The sequence below is a fragment of the Manis javanica genome, chromosome 2, assembly GCF_040802235.1.
Source record: "Manis javanica isolate MJ-LG chromosome 2, MJ_LKY, whole genome shotgun sequence".
NCBI lineage: Eukaryota > Metazoa > Chordata > Mammalia > Pholidota > Manidae > Manis > Manis javanica.
Genome location: NC_133157.1, coordinates 115009078 through 115029444, shown reverse-complemented (window position 1 = coordinate 115029444; position 20367 = coordinate 115009078). Strand labels below are relative to the sequence as shown.

The window sequence follows — 20367 nt, the reverse complement described above, 5'->3', positions numbered from 1 at the left end:
CTTTTCCAAAAAATAGTATCAAAGAGTTTTTGTTTGCTTATTGATTTGTTTTTGGTTAGGAAAAACACCTAAAACACCAATTAACAGCTAGACTTTTGGGCCCTTTCATTCCCAGACATGAAACAATCTCCAGTTTCTAACTAGCCATGAAGGTCAAATAGGTTGTAACAAGGGTATTAACAGACCACCCATGGATGTTTAAAAACTTAATAACCTATAAAGGGAGGGTGCCAGTCAAAATAATCTCTATGTTCTGGAAATCAGAGCTCCATCTCCTACACAGACAACTTCATGAAGATGTCAGTTACTTTTAACATGTACTTTTAAAATAAAATGAGTATTATAAACCCCTAATGCAAAAGATAACTAAAGCTTAAAATATACCTTAGCACTTGGTGATACAAGAAGAATAAAACATTTTTCTATCAAGAAAAATCCATGGATGCCTCCAATTAATCCTAACAGTTTCCAAATATGACCTGTGCTTTCATGGAGATGTCCAAACTCTGAGGCTTCCTGCTTATGTAAACCAAGAACCTTAAAAAAAAGAGAGACATAAAGAAATGACTTTTGATGACTGAAATATTAATTAGCAAGTGCAGTATAAAATATATTTCAACTTTCATTCTGGGGAATCCCATGATGACTCCTGAAATCTTTTAAAGCACATACTTTTTTTGATGATCTATTACTCTCCATATGATTTAATCAGGGTCAAATAAAATGTGTACAAGAGAAAAGAAAGGAAAAATTTGAATAACTTCTGCTCATGGGTAAAGTCTAAGTTTATTTCAGCAAGTGGCCTAAATTTTCATACACTCTCAGTTCTTTCGTTGAATTTTTTTTTCAGGGATTTTAATCCATATCTGTTTGCACAGCAAGGCTTTATAACAAATCAATGTATTTTATATCTAGAACAAATATATAGATACATTTCATCTGGGGTTTATTCTCCCAATGCTTATTACAATTAAAGAAAACTTTAATTGAAGTTCGGGTAAGTAAGAATCTGCCTGACTTTTTCCATTGGTTGTATACCCAGCAATATTGCCAGCTCCCTGGGACACAAAGGATACAGGAAATGCATCAGGAATTTTCCTCTAGTTGCTCATCCCATTGATTGACTCATTCCACTGGTTGACCTCATGATTTTTCTGACCTAGTACATCATTGTGTATCACATTCCCTCTCCAGGAAAAGGCAGTTTGGGAAATAGCTCAGTGGTTTCCACATTCAGTTATGTTACTGACCATCAAATTTAAAAAAGAAAAATAAATTATATGAGTATATATTGCATGCATATGTGTTCATACACACACATGTGTGTGTACATATATTTACACATCTACATATATGCATTGAGTTTATAGAAATAAATAAAAACCAATATAAGTCAACTTTTTCTTTTGGTAAAGACATTAAAGAATACCCACCTACTATTTATAATTGCCATTAGTTCACAAAAGAGAGGACATTGTAATGTCACAGAACAAAACAGAAGAAAACCATACAATTTCGGGATAAAATGTAGATCTTTAAGGTACCTAGTTAGAAAACGAAATCATGACAGTAGTATTTTTCTCATTGCTGTGCAACCTTGGAACACTTGCCATGGATCACATTCAGGAGCTGCTGATTTCTCCAGCTTCCCCCACACTTGTACTGCATCTTTCTTCCTTTTCCCAATAGCTGTTGTTCTCAAGCCTTCCGTATTTTGATGACACCTAGCTAACCTTTTAAGTTGACCTCTGTAACATGTGTCTGCAGAGTCCACCGTCAGCCCCACCTACCCCAAGTCCACGTCCACTGCCTGGAGCCATGTGCTTCCCCATGGGGGAGACCCAGGAAGCCTTAAGATCCTTTTGCTGTTTCCCAGAATCCCAGGGAGGGAACAGCTACACAATCACTGCAGTGACCTAGAAAAAGGCCTTGGCCACTGCCTCGAGCCAATAAGCCCTGAAATATTTCCAGAAAATTAGATTACAAGGGAAATTAAAACTAATAATGGTTTCATTTTTCCAATGCTCACTTTGCCATTTTCAGAACATCTAATAATTATTCAGTTTCTATGCAACAAGACTGACCCTGAAGGAAACTGTGAGAGGCTTGTGGAAAATTTTAACATCTCAGGCTTTGCAAGAGGGGGGATCATTCGTCCATCATGATCCATCATAAGAGAGACTTCAAGGGAACAGAAAGCTTCATCTGAAGACCCCTCTGCTTGAACTCTTTCATATCTCAGGTCTTAGTCCTTTCATTTGTGATGAATGAAAAATCTTGGGAGAATTCAGCAAAGATCCAGCTTCCCAGTGTTGACATTTCTCCCCAGGGTAACCCAGATACTATTAGTCAGGCAAGAAAGAGAAATTATTTCTCCCCAGGGTAACCCAGATACTATTAGTCAGGCAAGAAAGAGAAGTTCATTTTGCTGGTTCAAATGAAGAGCAATTAATCATAGTGCTTTGACAGAGGTGTGGGCAGCCAGGGTAGGAACAAGGGATAATGAGACACCCGGAAACTAGCAACCCCAGGAAACTATTACCACTCTTGGGGTTCAAAGGACAAAGGTTGGAGGTAATGTTATCGAAGTGAAGTGAGAGGTGGAGCCGGAGAGGAGGCCACCCATGGGAGCTGTGATACTGCAACGAATCAGCCACTTCTAGAACAAGTGCCAGAAACAGGGAAGAGCTGGGAAGAAATACCCCGCCACTCTCTCCTCCTACTCCAGCTTTTCTGTTATGCCTCCCATGTGCTCAATCCAAACAACAACCTAGCTTGCGATAGAGCTAAGGAGACACAATTTTCTGGGGCAGAGAAGACAGCAGACTATGATTCCGGTGAGAGCTGGGGACAACTGGAGAAAAACCAGTACAATATCTCATTTATTTTTATTTACAGATAATTAGTATATGCTTCCTCAATTATCTTAAAAGACTCTACATCTGATCACCTTTGTTCATTTCAAAAATAAGAATAACATATGGTAAATCTAACAACTGCTCATCCCTTTTCTTTTGCAAGTGCTTTGGGGAAATAATATTTATTTTCAAGGAAATCACTACCCACTGTATTTATTCATCCAATTTACTATGAAGTTTTGCATAGACACCTTTGTGGCTAAATGTAAACAGAAATGAGAAATTCTCCATCTGAAACAGGAGGTAGTTACCTGAGGGATAAGGTGGAGGAGAGCATCCCCAGAAAGTGTCCCAACGGCCAGACCCACAAACAGCTGCAGTACAAGCCTGTACTCTTCCTCACAGCTGTGGAAAAGGATCAGCGTTGTCCCGAGCATGGAGCCCAGCGTGAGCAGTGTCACGGCCACTGTGCTGTAGCCATATTCTAAGTCAGAAGGAGAGTGCGAAACAGTCAGTGCTCATCGGCCTCAGCTCGTGAGAAGGCCCAAAGAATCCATTTTACAATACAGTTTCTAGGGATATGAAACTGTTTTATAAATGCTGTATTGGGTAAAAAGTTTTCATTTTTAAGAACAGAATGAAAAGACTTTCACCAAATTACCTGTTGCTTTCAAGTTACCCTACCTCTTACTAAAATCACTGTGGCAAGCAAAGACCTACCTTACCTCTCACCCTCAAAGAAATTAACTTCTTGCACTTTAAACTGCACCATCCATTGACTTACTCTGGTAATGATTCTCCCTTAATCACATTTAAGCCTCCTGAAGGCCAAGGAAGCAGCATTACAGAGCGAGCCAACACACAGGGAGGCCCATCACAGAACTGTGTTTACGTGCAAAATAAGGACTGTATTCAAAATAAGTACTCAAAGATTCTCAAAATTATTTGTAATGTCAAAAGTGTTCATTGTTCTCAGTGACTAAAATGAATGATTGTACTGGTAAAAACTGATCAGTGAATGGGTAACAGTTGATGATATATATCTGGACACCCTATATTTTGGATTACTGCAACAATTTTTATAGCCACTAACTTTATTCCATGTTTTTATCCTTATAGATTTTTAAACAAATATACAGAAAGTATAATTTTTAAGATTATGCAAGCCAAACCAAGTCTGTATGAGGGGAGAAGAAGGGGAAAGATTAAAAGAGAAAAAGGTGGCTTCAAAGTCAAGTATAAATGATTTGAGAACAAAGGGTTATTCACTTCACCATTTTCCTTTGGTTGCACATATTCAGAGCAAATATTCTGTTTTCCACTTATTTAGAAATTATTAACAAGTCGTATCAATAAAGGAAGGTAATTGCAAAATTAAACTATCATTTCCTTTAGTGACTACAGATAAATAAGTTAAATCAAATAATACAGTAATCATACCACTTTAAGCCCAGGTAGATTTTAAGAAACTATTATCTCAAAGTTTATTATAATAGAAAATAGTCCATTCTCATAATTCTTGTACTTTTCTGGCAGGTTAACCCTCTACATTAGATCATGTTAATGATACTAGCTGGTAGCACAGCATTAGGCTTGTGATTTTAAGAGGACTTTTATTGACTTATAAGTTTTAAATTATACAGTAGTCTAAAATTAAAATAGAGTTGGCGGTGTGTTAAGAGGAAGCAAAAAACCATAGACCTCCTAAATGAAAATATACACGGTAAGCTCTTGGACACTGGTTTTAGCCATAGTTTAAAATCTGTCTCCTCAGGTAAGGACGACAAAAGCAAAAATAAGCAGGACTACATCAAATGAAAAAGCTTCTGCACTGCAAAGAAAACCATCAACAAAATGAAAAGGTAACCTACTAAATGGGAGAAGATACTTGCAAATCATATATCCAACCAGGGGTTAATATACAAAATACATAAAGAACTTCTATCACTCAATTAAAAAATAAACCAATCTGATTAAAAAATGGGCAGAGGACCTGAGCAGACATTTGCCCAAAGAATATATACAGATGGCTAATAGGCACATGAAAACAAGCTCAACATTGCTAACCATCAGTGAAATGAAAATGAAAAGCACAATGAGATATCATCTCACACCTGACAGAATGGCAAGTGTCAAAAAACAAGAAATAACAAATCTTGGTGAGGATATGGAGAAAAGAGAATATTGTACGCTGGAGGGAATGCAGCTTAGTGCAGCCACTATGGAAGACGGGATGGAGGCTCCTCAATAAACTAAAAATATATCCACAGTGGATTCTGCAACGTCAAACCACTTATTTGAAGATTTTATAAGCACTAACACACTCCAGGCCTAAATATCAAGTCCCCACATTCACTGAGAGGAAAAAAGCTTCATTAAAAGAGAGCAGCCAAATAATTCAGTACCTGGGGTCAGTGATGGCTCAAAAATGGATGAGGAGGGCAGAACCATGAAACCTGGGGGCTTCCATGAGCCTGTTTAGAATCCTCTGTGAATTAGGAGTAAGCAAGCTAAATAGTTCAGCTATGATGGGCTTTGCAGACTACCTCAAAGAAAGAAAACTGAAAAAACATATATTAAGGCCCTCCAATCAATGGTAGTACTTAAAACGTTGCATGTGCTGTCACATTTTGACAATCCATCATGGATGTTTTCAGGGCATCATTTTTTTTTATTTTAAATATTCAGTGCTTTAAATCACAGCACACATTTTTGTTCACATTACCCCATTTGAAACTTACAGGGATCCTATGAAGCCTTAGAGTAGAGCTCTTCTATTGCAGCAACCAGTGCGACACAGGTAAATACACATACTGATCTGTTCACTTCCTGGGGGTGCAGCCAGGTCTGAGAGGCTGGTATTTGCCTGCACAGGTCACCTCCACTTACCCCAGTGTGCCTTTATTATTTATCATGTGCAATGATGTGTAAAAGGATGGGAAACCCTATTGGATATCACTGCTTCCCGACCGTGCAGAAAAAAAGACAAGCTTAGGGAAATAGATTGCTTAAGATGACCTTGTTGGCTGGGGATATAAGGCATGACTCAACTCTCCATTTCTGATCTCATCACTGATGTTCTCCCTCTTATACCATGCCACTTCTCAGCTGTGGAGTTTGAAGTTGGTTCTTGAGTCATATATAAGGGACTGATTCAATTTATAAAAATTGCATACAAAATATTCATGAAAGGTAATATAGCATAGTGGTTGAAAAGAAGAACTCTGGGGCCAGCTGGCCTGGGTTTGAATCCCAGCTCCTCTAAGTGCGCCACTTAACCTCTAAGTGCCTCAGTTTCCTCATTGTAAAATAGGGATAATAATATGTACTTCATGTCATTGTTGCATTAAATGAGCCAATAGATGTAAAATGCTTCAAACAGTGCCTGGTGTATAATAAGCATCCTGTGTTCACTGTCATTATTGCACAGACTGTGCACATTAGCTTTCTGAGGGACAAACCAAACTTACTCTCCAGAGTGGTTGGGGGCAGCTCTGATTGTTGGTCCTTGGGCAGCTGGCAAGAGCAGCTGAGCAATTGCTGGATGATTCCCGGACTCATTTTCTCAAAGTCCTCCTTAGAAATGGATGAAAGCCTGTTCTGTAGAAATATCTCCACCAGTTGCCCAGCAGAGAAGCAAGTCTGTGTGGAGGAAACATACATTGTTACTAAACTCAGCACAGAAATTCACCATCCATTGGCATTCTTGAGGAGTCAGAACTACACAAAATGGCGAAAATTGACACATGAAGCCCTTACTATAGCTCTGAAAACTTTTCTCCACATGCAGTTTCTTTGGACTATTTTTAATCTCTGATCAAAGTCAGCCGTATCTCACTTTCATTTTGAGTATTACTTGGCATGAGTTTTGCTCATTTTTTTTCTTTCCAGAAAAGATGCACTGTATTTTACAATGTGTTGAATTCTGTTCTAACTGGCAATCTAAGGAAGGCTTGATGCTTTTGTTGTTTTTCTGGGGGAATGGCTTTGTGTGAACAAAACTAAGACTTCGTGAGATAAACAGGAGCTCTGAGGTAATGAGGTCATTGCCTTTAATACTATCTGATTCAATAAGCCTATATAGTCATATATTTTGAAAACTAATAAAACTATGTTAGCATTTTTAAAAGTGAATGCTGTATCAACTAGCTGGTATTTAAACACTTTAAAACATCACAATGCACCACATCTTCTTTATCCTGTAATGGGGTTTGTGGGGGGGACTTGATGAAGGGGGGACCCTAGTAAACATAATGTTCTTCATGTAATTGTAGATTAATGATAACAAAATAAAATAAAATAAACATCACAATGATAGGACTACCTCTCAACTGACATCTCTTCACAAAAGCAAGTGAAATCATTGTTACTGTCTACTAATTTTTACCTACATCTTTGAAAAATTTTCGTATTATATAGACATCTTTATAAGAGATAAGAATTATAAACAAACAACAAATGCAACAGGTCTCTAAAAATTGCCCAGGGTATTTGTGCATCTCAGAAGTGTTGGGTGATTTTGTGTATTTAAAAGTTGAAATATGTGAATGAGAATGATACAGTTCCACTAGCACAAATGGATGTCTTCTACTGAAATTAAGATCTCACCACAATGTCTTTGTGGTCTTTAGTTGCAATCTGTAAGGTATTTTTAAAAATCAGTGATTTACTAGGCTTGTGTGATTTGCCAAGCCACAAAATGTAGGGATTTTTAACAAAGGCACGTTGCTAATAAGAAAATGACGATGATATATTTGCTGGCTTTTACCACATAAAAATCCTTTGATATGATGCCATGGACAAAAAAAAGTAAGATCAAGAAATGTTTGGTTACATGGAAGAGAGCCCACTCAAACCACCAGAAACTGACAGGAGATCAGGAAAGGCACGGGAGATCTCTAACATTAGAAGCATAGTCACACCTCAGGAGGAACTCAACTTGATGCTAGAGAATCAGAACCAAAGATGTGTTCTTTCCATCTCTTTGGGGCAACATATGTTCTCCTTTGTTTCCCCCTGCATGTATCTACTTTCTTGTGCAGCCTGGCCTTTTCTCTTTTAGTAAACACATGCCTATGTGAGCACAACTCTGAAGAGAACTTTTAGTCCACAAACCCAAGATGGAGTTGAGTCTGAAGGTCCTGACAGAGATCTGACTGCTTCAGCAGATCCACAGATGGGCTCTCTTGGGTCAGACGTCCGTCTGGTTAGGTCAGTTTTGCACACGAGATAGGGGGTAGTACCATGCTGTTCAAAAATGACTGCTGCCTCACCACTGTGGGTGAGGAAGGCATTTCTGAGAAATGGACTGGGCAGAACTCCAAAAGGTTTTTACTACAAAAAGGAACAACAAAAAGCTAAGCTTGGGATTTTTCCCCTTTGTCAAAATAATTTGTGCCAAAGACAATATTTTCTTTTGTATCATTTGTTATTAATGGAGTATAATTATATAATCAATAAAAATACTGACAATAATAAAGGGAAACTAGCAACAAGCTTTTCATGGTGAATCTTTCATAAAAAATGCTCTAACTAGAAAATGCTTGACTGGTAATTTAAAGGTCAGAGAAATAAAGATGAACAGAATGCCATGCATCTTTTCCCCATTCACTGTCAAGAAACTGAATAGTTGTAGTTTTAGAATACTTTCTCATAGAGTAAAGCATCTGTGCCCTTGATCTTTATTTGCTCTTCCTGTGCTATTTAGGTCATTGTTGTTTTAAATTCTTCTGAAGTCACTGACACAAATGTTCTTAAAGGTGATTCATTATACTCTATAAAATTTCAAACACAAAATATTTTTAATATAGAATGAAAAATTAGACTGGCCAATAAACTTTGACATATCTTTATTCCTTTAATAAAACTTCAATATATGTGTATACTTGTTTTGATGTCATCAGACATATTCTAAAGCAGTGGCTCCTAATAGTTTTGAGAGTCATTTGTAGGGCTTGCTAAAAGACAGAAAGCTGTACTCTATTCTCAGAATTTATGACTAAGTAGAGTCAAGGGTGGGATCTGATAATCTGCATTTCCAACAAATTCCCAGGAAATGCTGAGGCTGCTGGACCAGGCAAAGCACTTTGAAAACCAACTGTTCTAAATAATATAGGCAGGATCTTTCGATTCAGTCTCCTATCAAGAGTCACAAGGGAAGTGATATATTGGGACAAAGGAAGATTAAGGAAGAGGTTGTTTTGTTTATTTTGCATAACCAGCACAGAAAATGATTATTACTGCTCTTAGAAGGCACATGACTTAAGCAAATAGTCCCTAAAAGTCAAGAAATAACCTTCATTCTTTATGTAAATAGGATTTCCATTATGCAAATCTGTTCTCTAAGAACCATCCCTGAAGCAACATCTAAGGAGACTCACAAACAAGGATTAATATAGCAATCAACTCTTGTCACCTTGATTGGAATACAATAAACATGAGTTCAAAAGAATCAACTTTAATAGATGTCTTTTACATATGGCAGAAGTAACAAAGGCAGTTTTAAATATATAATAGCAAAAGTATGTGGTACTTTGCCCAATCATGTGCACATAACTTACAGGAACCGAATTCATTATTGTTAAGAGTATGTAGGGGATCTGTTGTTCTTTTAAGGTACAATTGTGCTCAATAAGAATATTGTTCTTCTATGGTACAAATAACAAGCCTAATTTTATTTACTTAAAATCAACATTTCCCAAACAATAACATAGTTATTAAGAGGAGAGACTATGCTCTCAGACAACCTATGTGTTTATATATCCTCACTTTTGTGAACTTAAGCAATTGCTTATTATTTCAATGCCTCAATTACCTCCTTTGTAGGATGAGATAATAAAACTTAACTTCATATAGCTATTGTAATAATTAAATGAGGCAATGTAACTACAATAGTATTGTGTCTGATACATAGTATATAATGTAAGCTGTTATTACAAAATATCAATTTCTTAGGATTGTGTATGATTAAGGCAGGGAAGGATCCTATGAACAAAGTTTGAGAAATGCTGAGTTCAATAATATTAAAGAAGTTTATTTAGTAAAGTACCTCCCCAGACAACTTAATATGTTACAGTGCCATATGCATATCTAGTATTTCCCAAACTGATTTAATCATCACACCCCTTTTCAAGAAGCATCAAGGGAGACTAGTGGATGTACTGTTGAACAATACTTGAGGAAATACTGATGTGGATGTTTACAGCCTCATGTATGACTTTTCTCAAAAACCTCAGTGCTACCTACTGTAAAATATTTTTCTGTTGTACACAGTCCAAACCAGTTTTTTCATAATTTAAGTTTAAAGCATTCATTCACCATTGTAAGTATTTATGTTCTGTCTGTATCTTCCCACTCTCCTCTAAGCTCCATTGGAGCTTTTTGTTTAATATTGTATTCCTAATGCCCAGGATCATGACTGCACATAGTAAATGCTCAGTATATATTTGCTGAGTTAATTATTCATGTATTCAATATAGACCCAAGGGAGAAAGAGTTATACATATATAGTCCTCCTGATATCTTGGACTTACTTTTATATCTATAGAGAACCATTTACAGAAGAAAAAACCTTAATTTCTCTGTAGAAATATTCAATATTTTTACATGAAGGGAAAAATACAATGTCCTTTAAGATTTCTACAACTCTTAGAGGACTTTCACAACTTTTCACAGTAGGGAATAATGGTATAAGAGGAATAATGACGATACCTGATCCCAGGAAACTGAGCCATCATCTGACCCTTGGTCCAGGAATACAGATAGATTTGAATAGCCCCAATTATGGATTGTTATGTTGTATTGTTTCCTTTGAAGTTGATGGATTTTATCTTTTCTGGTACAGGTACTCCTGGTCCAGAGGGTGTTGAGGAGTTGGTCTATTTCTAGAAATTTCACACAAAATCTAGTGTCACATAGAATAAAACAGGTCAATTTCAGAATAATCACAATTTCACATGGCCACAGCATAGGTATTTTGGTCAACTTGATTCTAATGAAAGGCAAGATTTTATTCTGAATAATAATAAAGAATATTTATAGTTCATATGGCTACTGATTCCCACACAAGGTCCTGGCTAAGCTTCGGGACTCAATCAGCCTTACAAAGATATTCTCACTATTTTTATCATCTAGAGATGATGGAATGGGCAATTCCAGCAAAGAAATCCTTTCTATCGAACCCACTATTTCTTTTTTCTAGATGTTCCCTATATAAATGTAAACAAAAGAGAAACTGACCTAATTCTTAGGAAATTTATTTCCTTGGGGCACTATGTATCCTTAGTAGATTAACTATAACTTTAATGTAGTTAAGTCAATAAAATTATTTTCCTCCTAAGTATTCGTGCAGAAAAGAGAAAAGAAATGAAAAGGATCTGAGACTGCAGAAACAGACTGACTTGTTTCCTAATGCTACTGTGGTATGGTTGTCAGCTTACAGATTTCAGCTTAGTTTTCCTTGGTATACCTCTAGGCTTTTGGAATTGGTTCATGATACAGAGAATAATTAAATATAATGGTGAATCTTTGGGGGTTATTCATTTTCTTACTTGTAAATAAAATATCTCTGGTATTTTCTGAACTGTTGTCATCAGTGGCAAGAAAAATAAAAAACTAGGGTTGCTAAAATATTTCATTTTAAATGACTGGTTCTCAGGAAAAAACTATGAGACATGCAAAGAAACGGGAAAGTGTGACCCAGAATCTAGGGAAAAAGCACTCAATATATATGTCTCTGAATATTCCCAGATGTTGGATTTAGTAAAGAATTCAAAGCAACTATAAGTATGTTTAAGGAAATTAAGGAAATTATATTTAAAGAATTAAAAGTAAGTATGATAATAATAAATCAACAATGAGAGATTTTCAATAAAAAAGTCAAAATCATAGTGAATTCTGGAGTTGAAGAATAAATGAAATGAAAAATTCACTATAGGACTTCAATATCATATTTGAGATGGTAAAAGAATTATTGAACATTAAGGTACATTAAGAGAAATAATCTAATCTGAAAAACAAAAAATATTTTAAAAAATAGTGGTTCAGAGACCTGGGGATACAATAGCCAGTATACCAACCTATACATAATGACAATCATAGAAAGGAGGAAAGAGAAAGGTGTAGAAAAAAAAATTAGAGGAAATTAATGGCTAAAATTTTTGCAAATTTGATGTAGAACTTTACATATTCAAGATGTCATCAGACATCAAGTAAGGTAAATATAAAAAGATCCACATCCGGACATGTTATAATCAAACTTTTGAAAGTCAAAGATAAATCTTGAAAGTAACAGGAAAAATGACTCATCACATACAAGGGAACATTAGTACAATTAATATTTGACTTCCCATCTGAACAAAAGAGACCAAAAAGCTGTAATTATTTATTCAAAGAGCTAAAAGAAAAAATCTGTCAATCAAGAATTTTATATTCAGCAGAACAATCCTTCATAAATGCTGGTGAAACAAAATCATTCCCAAATAAACAATAAATGAGAGAATACACTGAGAGCAGACCTGTCTTATAAGAAACAGTAAATGAAGTTCTTTAAATGAAGCATAAAGAGAAATGACCCAAATGGTAAGTTGAACCCACAGGAAGAAATGAAGAGCACTAGAAATATAACTATGTGGTTTAATACAAAAGACTCCATTTTTTTTTCTCATGTATTGTCTAAACTCAATGAGGAAATACTACAGGCTTTTCTTTCAAAGTCAAAACACAATAAGGATGCAAACTATGCTCCGTACTATTTAGCGTTATACTGACATTTACCAATGTAACTAGATGAGAAAGCAAACAGAAACACAAGATTTGGAAAAGAAGTGCCAAAATTATATCTATATGTAGACATATCAGATATGTATACATACATACCTGAAAACCCTAAAAAACTAATACAAAAATAAAAAAATTTAATCATGGAGGTTATAAAATTATTCAATAATCATATATGTAAATAAAAACTAGTTAGAAGAAATAATGAATGAGAGGACCCTGTTTAAAACAGCCAAAAAGAAAGTTAAATGCCTAGGTATAAATGTAGCAGGAAATGCCTAAAACCTATGAGTAAAATAATAAAACACTCCACAAAAACACACACAGACATACGATGGTCTTGGATATAAAGATGCAACATCTTATAAACATTATTTCTAAGTTATTTTATTATTTATTTATTACTGCCATCACAATAAAATTATCACAAGATATTTTTCCCAGAGCTTGACAGTTTGTCAATGTTTGTTAGGAAGAACAAACAACCCAGGAAAATCCTGAGACAAGCAATGAAGAAGGCTGGCTTTACCAGACATTTAAATATACTATGAAGCCACTATAAGCAAAACAGTATGGTACCGGCACATGAATAGACAAGGTGGCTAATAGAATGGAATAGAAAATAGAAAGAACTGACTGCATTTATCATTTTACTCTATAAAAGTGGCATGTCAAATCAGTAGAAGAAACAATTTCCACTGCATTTGAAATAACAGATATAAGCAAAACTGGATATCATATAGAAAAAATAAACTGGATCAATTCCTCACAACATATATCAGAATTAATCCAAAATGGATAAAAAATGATAATATACAAGTACTACAAGAAAACAAGGGTGACTTCATCTATGTGGAATGTGCAAAACTTCCTTAAGTATAACTCATAATCCAAGCAATAAGATGAAAGTTTGATTGTTTCATTTATATAAAGGCTATTCAGAGAAATGACTGATGTCACTTCTAAGCAGAAAATGTACAAGACAAACCTTGACTAACCATACTGGAGAGGAAGATATAAAATGTTTTAAGGGTCTTGTCAAAAGGACTTAGGAACCAACTAAAATTCTACTGGTTAAAAAGGGGACAATCTGAGTACTAATTAGGATTATAATGACTATAGATTGAGAGATATGAAATCATAATGATAATTTTAAAAACTCATTGTTCTCCTTCAAAAGATGCAAAGGAGACTGTTACTATTTCAAAGTGGAAATTAAAGAATCAAGGATTTATCCTTATTTACTTTTAAGAACATCAATAAAATGAAATTGTACTGAGGTGAAGTTTTTCCATCATAGAAATTTAACACTAATAAGTGAAAAAATTAGAAAATTAGAAGATCACCACTTCAGAAGCCCTAAATAATTAGTCAATCTAGGGAATTATCATTAATACCTTATAACTTCTCAAAAAGAGAGAGACAACTTGAAGTTAAAAACCTTCTGATGGAAGATACTGACTATATGACAGTATCCCCAAACAGATACAGCCTAATCTAATCAAGCCCCCACATATGACAAACCTATATGCATGAAACAGAGTGCACAGAAATAATGTTAAATGTCTAGGAATGCCATCAGCAAAATCCAGATGGGATAAAGAATTCACCACGCACTTTTTCCCACCCAAAAAATTTGCCACAAAATAGAGACGGTGGAATCAGAGTGGAAGCATGACACCTATAAAAGAAACTGAAGAGACATACCAACAATTTGCATTTTATGGACTTTATAATTATTAATTTTTAGTTGTGATATTGGTAATAAGGCGCTTTTAAAAATCCTTTTCTTTTAGAAATTCATACAGAAATATTTAAGATGGATCATTTGCTTCAAAATCATCAGGGGATGAGGAGACAATGGAAGCAAATATAAAACAAGATTATGCAATTGCTGGTAATTGTTGAGGCACATGAGGTTCATTATATTAACCTTTCTACTTCTGCTTATGTTTGAGAATCTCTATGATTAAAACATTTTAAAAAACACTTAAAATTACATACATTCTCCCTTCCCACCCCAAAATATAATCAGTAGCAGCAGAACTCCAAATCTGAGTTCTCAAATGTAAGTGGCTGATTCTTGCCCAAATGGATGATAGTGAACATCTCCCATGAGAAATGATTTGGCTTTTTTAAGCAGGGTCTATGATGATCAATATCTACACAACTTGCCTTGATCTTAAAAACACAAGCTTGCCTCTAACTATATTCTCCATTGCAGTTTAATCTCTTTCTATTCCTTAGGGTAATTGAGCCTTCAAGTGACATAGTTATACATTATTTAAAAGTGGAATCACTGCATTCCTTCAGTTGAAATGGAAACTGCACTGCTAAAACTTCTCAACTCCTTTGTTTGAAACACGGAAATTATTTTCAACATAAAATGCCTATCCCTGGATAATTTCCTAGTTTTGTTTTTTTTTGTATAATTAATCTACAATTGCATGAGGAACATTATGTTTACTAGACTCCCCCCATCACCAAGTACCCCCCACAAACCCCATTACAGACACTGTCCATCAGTATAGTAAGATGCTGTAGAATCACTACTTCTCTGTGTTGCACAGCCCTCCCCGTGTCCCCCGGCCACATTATAAATGCTATTCATAATGCCCCCTTTCTTCCCCCCACTCCCTTACCCCTCCCTTCCCACCAATCCTCCCCAGTCCCTTTCCCTTTGGTAACTGTTAGTCCATTCCTGGGTTCTGTGATTCTGCTGTTGTTTTGTTCCTTCAGTTTTTTCTTTGTTCTTATACTCCACATATGAGTGAAATCATTTGGTATTTGTCTTTCTCTGCCTGGCTTATTTCACTGAGCATAATACCTTCTAGCTCCATCCATGTTGTTGCAAATGGTAGGATTTGCCCTCTTCTTATGGTTGAATAATATTCTATTGTGTATATGTACCACATCTTCTTAATCCATTCATCTACTGATGGACACTCAGGTTGCTTCCATTTCTTGGCTATTGTAAATAGTGCTGCGATAAACATAGGGGTGCATCGGTCTTTTTCAAACTGGGCTGCTGCATCCTTAGGGTAAATTCCTAGAAGTGGAATTCCTGGGTCAAATGGTATTTCTATTTTGAGCTTTTTGAGGAACCTCCATACTGCTTTCCACAATGGTTGAACTAGTTTACATTCCCAACAGCAGTGTAGGAGGGTTCCCCTTTCTCCACAACCTTGCCAACATTTGTTGTTGTTTGCCTTTTGGATGGTGGCGATCCTTACTGGTGGGAGGTGACATCTCATTATGGTTTTAATTTGCATTTCTCTGATGACTAGCAATGTAGAGCATCTTTTCATGTCTGTTGTCCATCAGAATTTCATCTTTGGAGAAATGTTTGTTCAGCTCCTCTGACCATTTTTTAATTGGATTTTTTGCTTTTTGTTTGTTGAGGTGCATGAGCTCTTTATATATTTTGAATGTCAACCCTTTATCAGAGCTGTCATTTATGAATATATTCTTCCATACTGTAGGATACCTTTTTGTTCTATTGATGGTGTCCTTTGCTGTACAGAAGATTTCAGCTGGATATAGTTCCACTTGTTCATTTTTTATTTTGTTTCCCTTGCCTGGGGAAATATGTTCATGAAGAAGTCACTCATGTTTATGTCCAAGAGATTTTTGCCTATATTTTTTTCTAAGAGTTTTATGCTTTCATGACTTACATTCAGGTCTTTGATCCATTTCGAATTTACTTTTGTGTATGAGGTTAAACAATGATCCAGTTTCATTCTCTCACATGTAGCTGCCCAGTTTTGCCAATACCAGCTTTTAAAGAGAGTGTCATTTCCTAATTGTATGTCCACGGCTCCTTTATCATATATTAATTGACCATATATGTTTGGGTTAATGTCTGGAGTCTCTATTCTGTTCCACTGGTCTGTGGCTCTGTTCTTGTGCCAGTACCAAATTGTCTTGATTATTGTGGCTTTGTAGTACAGCTTAAAGTTGGGAAGCGAGATGCCCCCTGCTTTATTCTTCCTTCTCAGGATTGCTTTGGCTATTCAGGGTCTTTTGTGCTTCCATATGAATTTTAAAATTATTTGTTCCAGTTAGTTGAAGAATGTTGTTGGTATTTTGATAGGCATTGCATTGAATCTGTAGATTGCTTTAGGTAGGATAGCCATTTTGACAATATCAATTCTTCCTAGCCAAGAGCATGGATGAGTTTCCATTTGTTAGTGTCCTCTTTAGTTTCTCTTAAGAGTGTCTTGTAGTTTTCAAGTATAGGTCTTTCGCTTCCTTGGTTAGGTTTATTCCTAGGTATTTTTTTCTTTTTGATGCAACTGTGAATAGAATTGTTTTCCTGATTTCTCTTTCTGTTAATTCATCATTAGTGTAAAGGAAAGCAACAGATTTCTATGTATTAATTTTGAATCCTGAAACTGCTGAATTCAGATATTAGTTCTAGTAGTTTTGGAATGGAGTCTTTAGGATTTCTTGTGTAAAATATCATGTCATCTGCAAACAGGGACAGTTTGACTTCCTCTTTACCAATCTGGATGCCTTGAATTTCTTTATTTTGTCTGATTGCCATGGCTAGAATCTCCAGTACTATATTGAATAACAGTGGGGAGAGCATCCTGTCTTGTTCCCAACCTTAGAGGAGAAGCTTTCAGCTTCTCGCTGTTCAGTATGATGTTGGCTGTTGGTTTGTCATATATGGCCTTTATTATGTTGAGGTACTTGCCCTGTATAGCCATTTTGTTGAGAGTTTTTATCATGAATGGATGTTGAATTTTGTCAAATGATTATTCAGCATCTATGGAAATGATCATGTGGTTTCTGTCCTTCTTTTTGTTGATGTGGTGGATGATGTTGATGGATTTTCAAATGTTCTATCATCCTTGCATCCCTGAGATGAATCCCACTTGATCATGGTGTATGATCTTCTTGATGTATTTTTGAATTCAGTTTGCTAATATTTTATTGAGTATTTTTGCATCTATGTTCATCAGGGATATTGGTCTGTGATTTTCTTTTTTCATGGGGTCTTTGCCTGGTTTTGGTATTAGAGTGATGGTGGCTTCATAGAATGAGTTTGGAAGTATTCCCTCCTCTTCTACTTTTTGGAAAACTTTAAGGAGAATGGGTATTATGTCTTTTCTATATGTCTGATAAAGTTCAGTGGTGAATTCATCTGGACCAGGGGTTTTGTTCTTGGGTAGTTTTTAAATTACCACCTCAATCTCTTTGCTGGAAATTGGTCCATTTAGATTATCTGTTCCTTCCTTGGTCAGTCTTGGAAGGTTGTATTTTTCTAGGAAGTTGTCCATTTCTTCTAGGTTTTCCAGCTTATTGGCATATAGGTTTTCATAGTAGTCTTTAATAATTATTTGTATTTCTGTGGAATCTGTTGTGATTTTTCCATTCTCACTTCTGATTCTGTTGATGTGTGTTGATTCTCTTTTTCTCTTAATAAGTTTGGCTAAAGGCTCATCTATTTTGTTTATATTCTCAAAGAACCAGCTCTTGGTTTCACTGATTTTTTTCTATTGTTTTATTCTTCTCAATTTTGTTTATTTCTTCTCTGATCTTTCTTATGTCCCTCCTTCTGCTGACTTTAGGCCTCATTTGTTCTTCTTTTTCCAGTTTCAGTAATTGTGATTCATTTGGGAATGTTTTCCTTCTTTAAGTAGGCCTGTATTGCTATATACTTTCCTCTTAGAACTGCCTTCACTGTGTCCCACAGAAGTTGGGGCTTTATGCTGTCAGTGTCATTTGTCTCCATATATTGCTTGATCTCTGTTTTAATTTGGTCATTGGTCCATTGATTATTTAGAAGCATGCTCTTAAACCTCCATGTGTTTGTGAGCCTTTTGGTTTTCTTTGTATAATTTATTTCTAGTTTTATGCCTTTGTGGTCTGAGAAGTTGGTTGGTAGAATTTCAGTCTTTTTTAATTTACTGAGGCTCTTTTTGTGGCCTAGTATGTGGTCTATTCTTGAGAATTTTCCATGTGCACTTGAGAAGAATGTGTATCCTGCTGCCTTTGGCTGTAGAGTTCTGTAGATGTCTGCTAAGTCCATCTTTTCTAATGTGTTGTTCAGTGCTTCTGTGTCCTTACTTATTTTCTTTCTGATGGATCTGTCCTTTGGAGTGAGTGGTGTGTTGAAGTCTCCTAGAACAAATGCATTGCATTCTATTTCCTCCTTTAATTCTGTTAGTATTTGTTTCACATATGTTGGTACTCCTGTATTGGGTGCATGTATATTTATAACAGGTATATCCTCTTTTTGGGCTGACCCCTTTATCATTATGTAATGTCCTTCTTTATCTCTTGTTACTTTCTTTGTTTTGAAGTCTATTTTGTCTGATATCAAAACTGCTATACCTGCTTTTTTCTCCCTATTGTTTGCATGAAATATCCTATTCTATCCCTTGACTTTTAGTCTGTGTATGTCTTTGCGTTTGAGGTGAGTCTCTTGTAAGCAGCATATAGATGGTTCTTGCTTTTTTATCCATTCTGTTACTCTGTGTCTTTTGATTGGTGCATTCAGTGTGTTTGCATTTAAGGTGATTATTGAAAGATATGTAGTTATTGCCATTGCAGGCTTTAGATTTATGGTTACCAAAGGTTCAAGGTTACCTTCTTTACTATATAACTGTCTAGCTTAACTTGCTTATTAAGCTATTATAAACACAGTCTGTTGATTCTTTATTTCTCTCCCTTCTTATTCTTCCTCCTCCATTCTTTATATATTAGATGTTTTATTCTGTGTTCTTTTGTGTTTCCTTTGACTGCTTTTTTAAGTAGTTGATTTTAATTGGTTAGTATTTGGTTGGTTTGCTTTCTTTGCTGTGATTTTATTTTCTCTGGTGACATCTGTTTAGCCTTATGAGTGCTTCCATCTAGAGCAGTCCCTCTAAAATACCCTGTACAGGTGGTTTGTGGGAGGCAAATTCCCTCAACTTTTGCTTGTCTGGGAATTGTTTAATTCCTCCTTCATAGTTAAATGATAATCGTGGTGGAAACAGTATTCTTGGTTCAAGGCCCTTCTGTTTCATTGCATTAAATATATCATGCCATTCTCTTCTGGCCTGTAAGTTTTCTGTTGAGAAGTCTGATATAGCCTAATGGGTTTTCCTTTGTAGGTGACATTTTTTCACTCTCTGGCTGCCTTTAATACTCTGTCCTTGTCTTTGATCTTTGCCATTTTAATTATTATATGTCTTGATGTTGTCTTCCTTGGGTCCCTTGTGTTGGGAGTTCTGTCAGCCTCCATGGTCTGAGAGATTATTTCCTTCCCCAGTTTAGGGATGTTTTCAGAAATTATTTCTTCAAAGACAGTTTCTATCCCTTTTTCTCTCTTCTTCTTCTTCTGGTACCCCTATAATGCGGATATTGTTTCATTTGGATTGGTCACACAGTTTTCTTAGTACTCTTTCAATCCTGGAGATCCTTGTATCTCTCTCTGTCTCAGCTTCTCTGTGTTCCTGTTCTGTGATTTCTATTCCATTAACAGCCTCTTGTACCTCATCCAGTCTGCTCTTAAGTCCTTCCAGAGATTGTTTTTTTTCTGTATTCTCCTTCCCAACTTTATCCTTTAACTCTTGCATATTTCTCTGCAGCTCCATCAGCATGGTTATGACCTTTATTTTGAATTCTTTTTTGGGGAGATTGGTTAAGTCTATCTCCCCAGGCCATCTCTTGGGGGTTGTCTGGGTAATTCTGGACTGGATCAAATTCTTCTGCCTTTTCATGGTGATGGCGGTAGCTGTAG

General features: G+C 35.8%; 1 protein-coding gene across 2 annotated transcripts in view; it reads right to left on the bottom strand.

Annotated features, from left to right (window-relative positions):
• Positions 1–20367, bottom strand: part of SLC39A12 (solute carrier family 39 member 12) — a 68315-nt gene that overhangs the window by 21193 nt on the left and 26755 nt on the right. For both annotated transcript variants that reach the window (XM_037000779.2, XM_037000784.2), the window contains exons 5-8: positions 10569–10741; positions 6329–6500; positions 3170–3342; positions 385–537 (exon numbers count right to left, since the gene is read on the bottom strand). In XM_037000779.2, coding sequence (XP_036856674.1) covers positions 385–537; positions 3170–3342; positions 6329–6500; positions 10569–10741 — 671 coding nt within the window. The remainder of the gene's footprint in view (positions 1–384; positions 538–3169; positions 3343–6328; positions 6501–10568; positions 10742–20367) is intronic.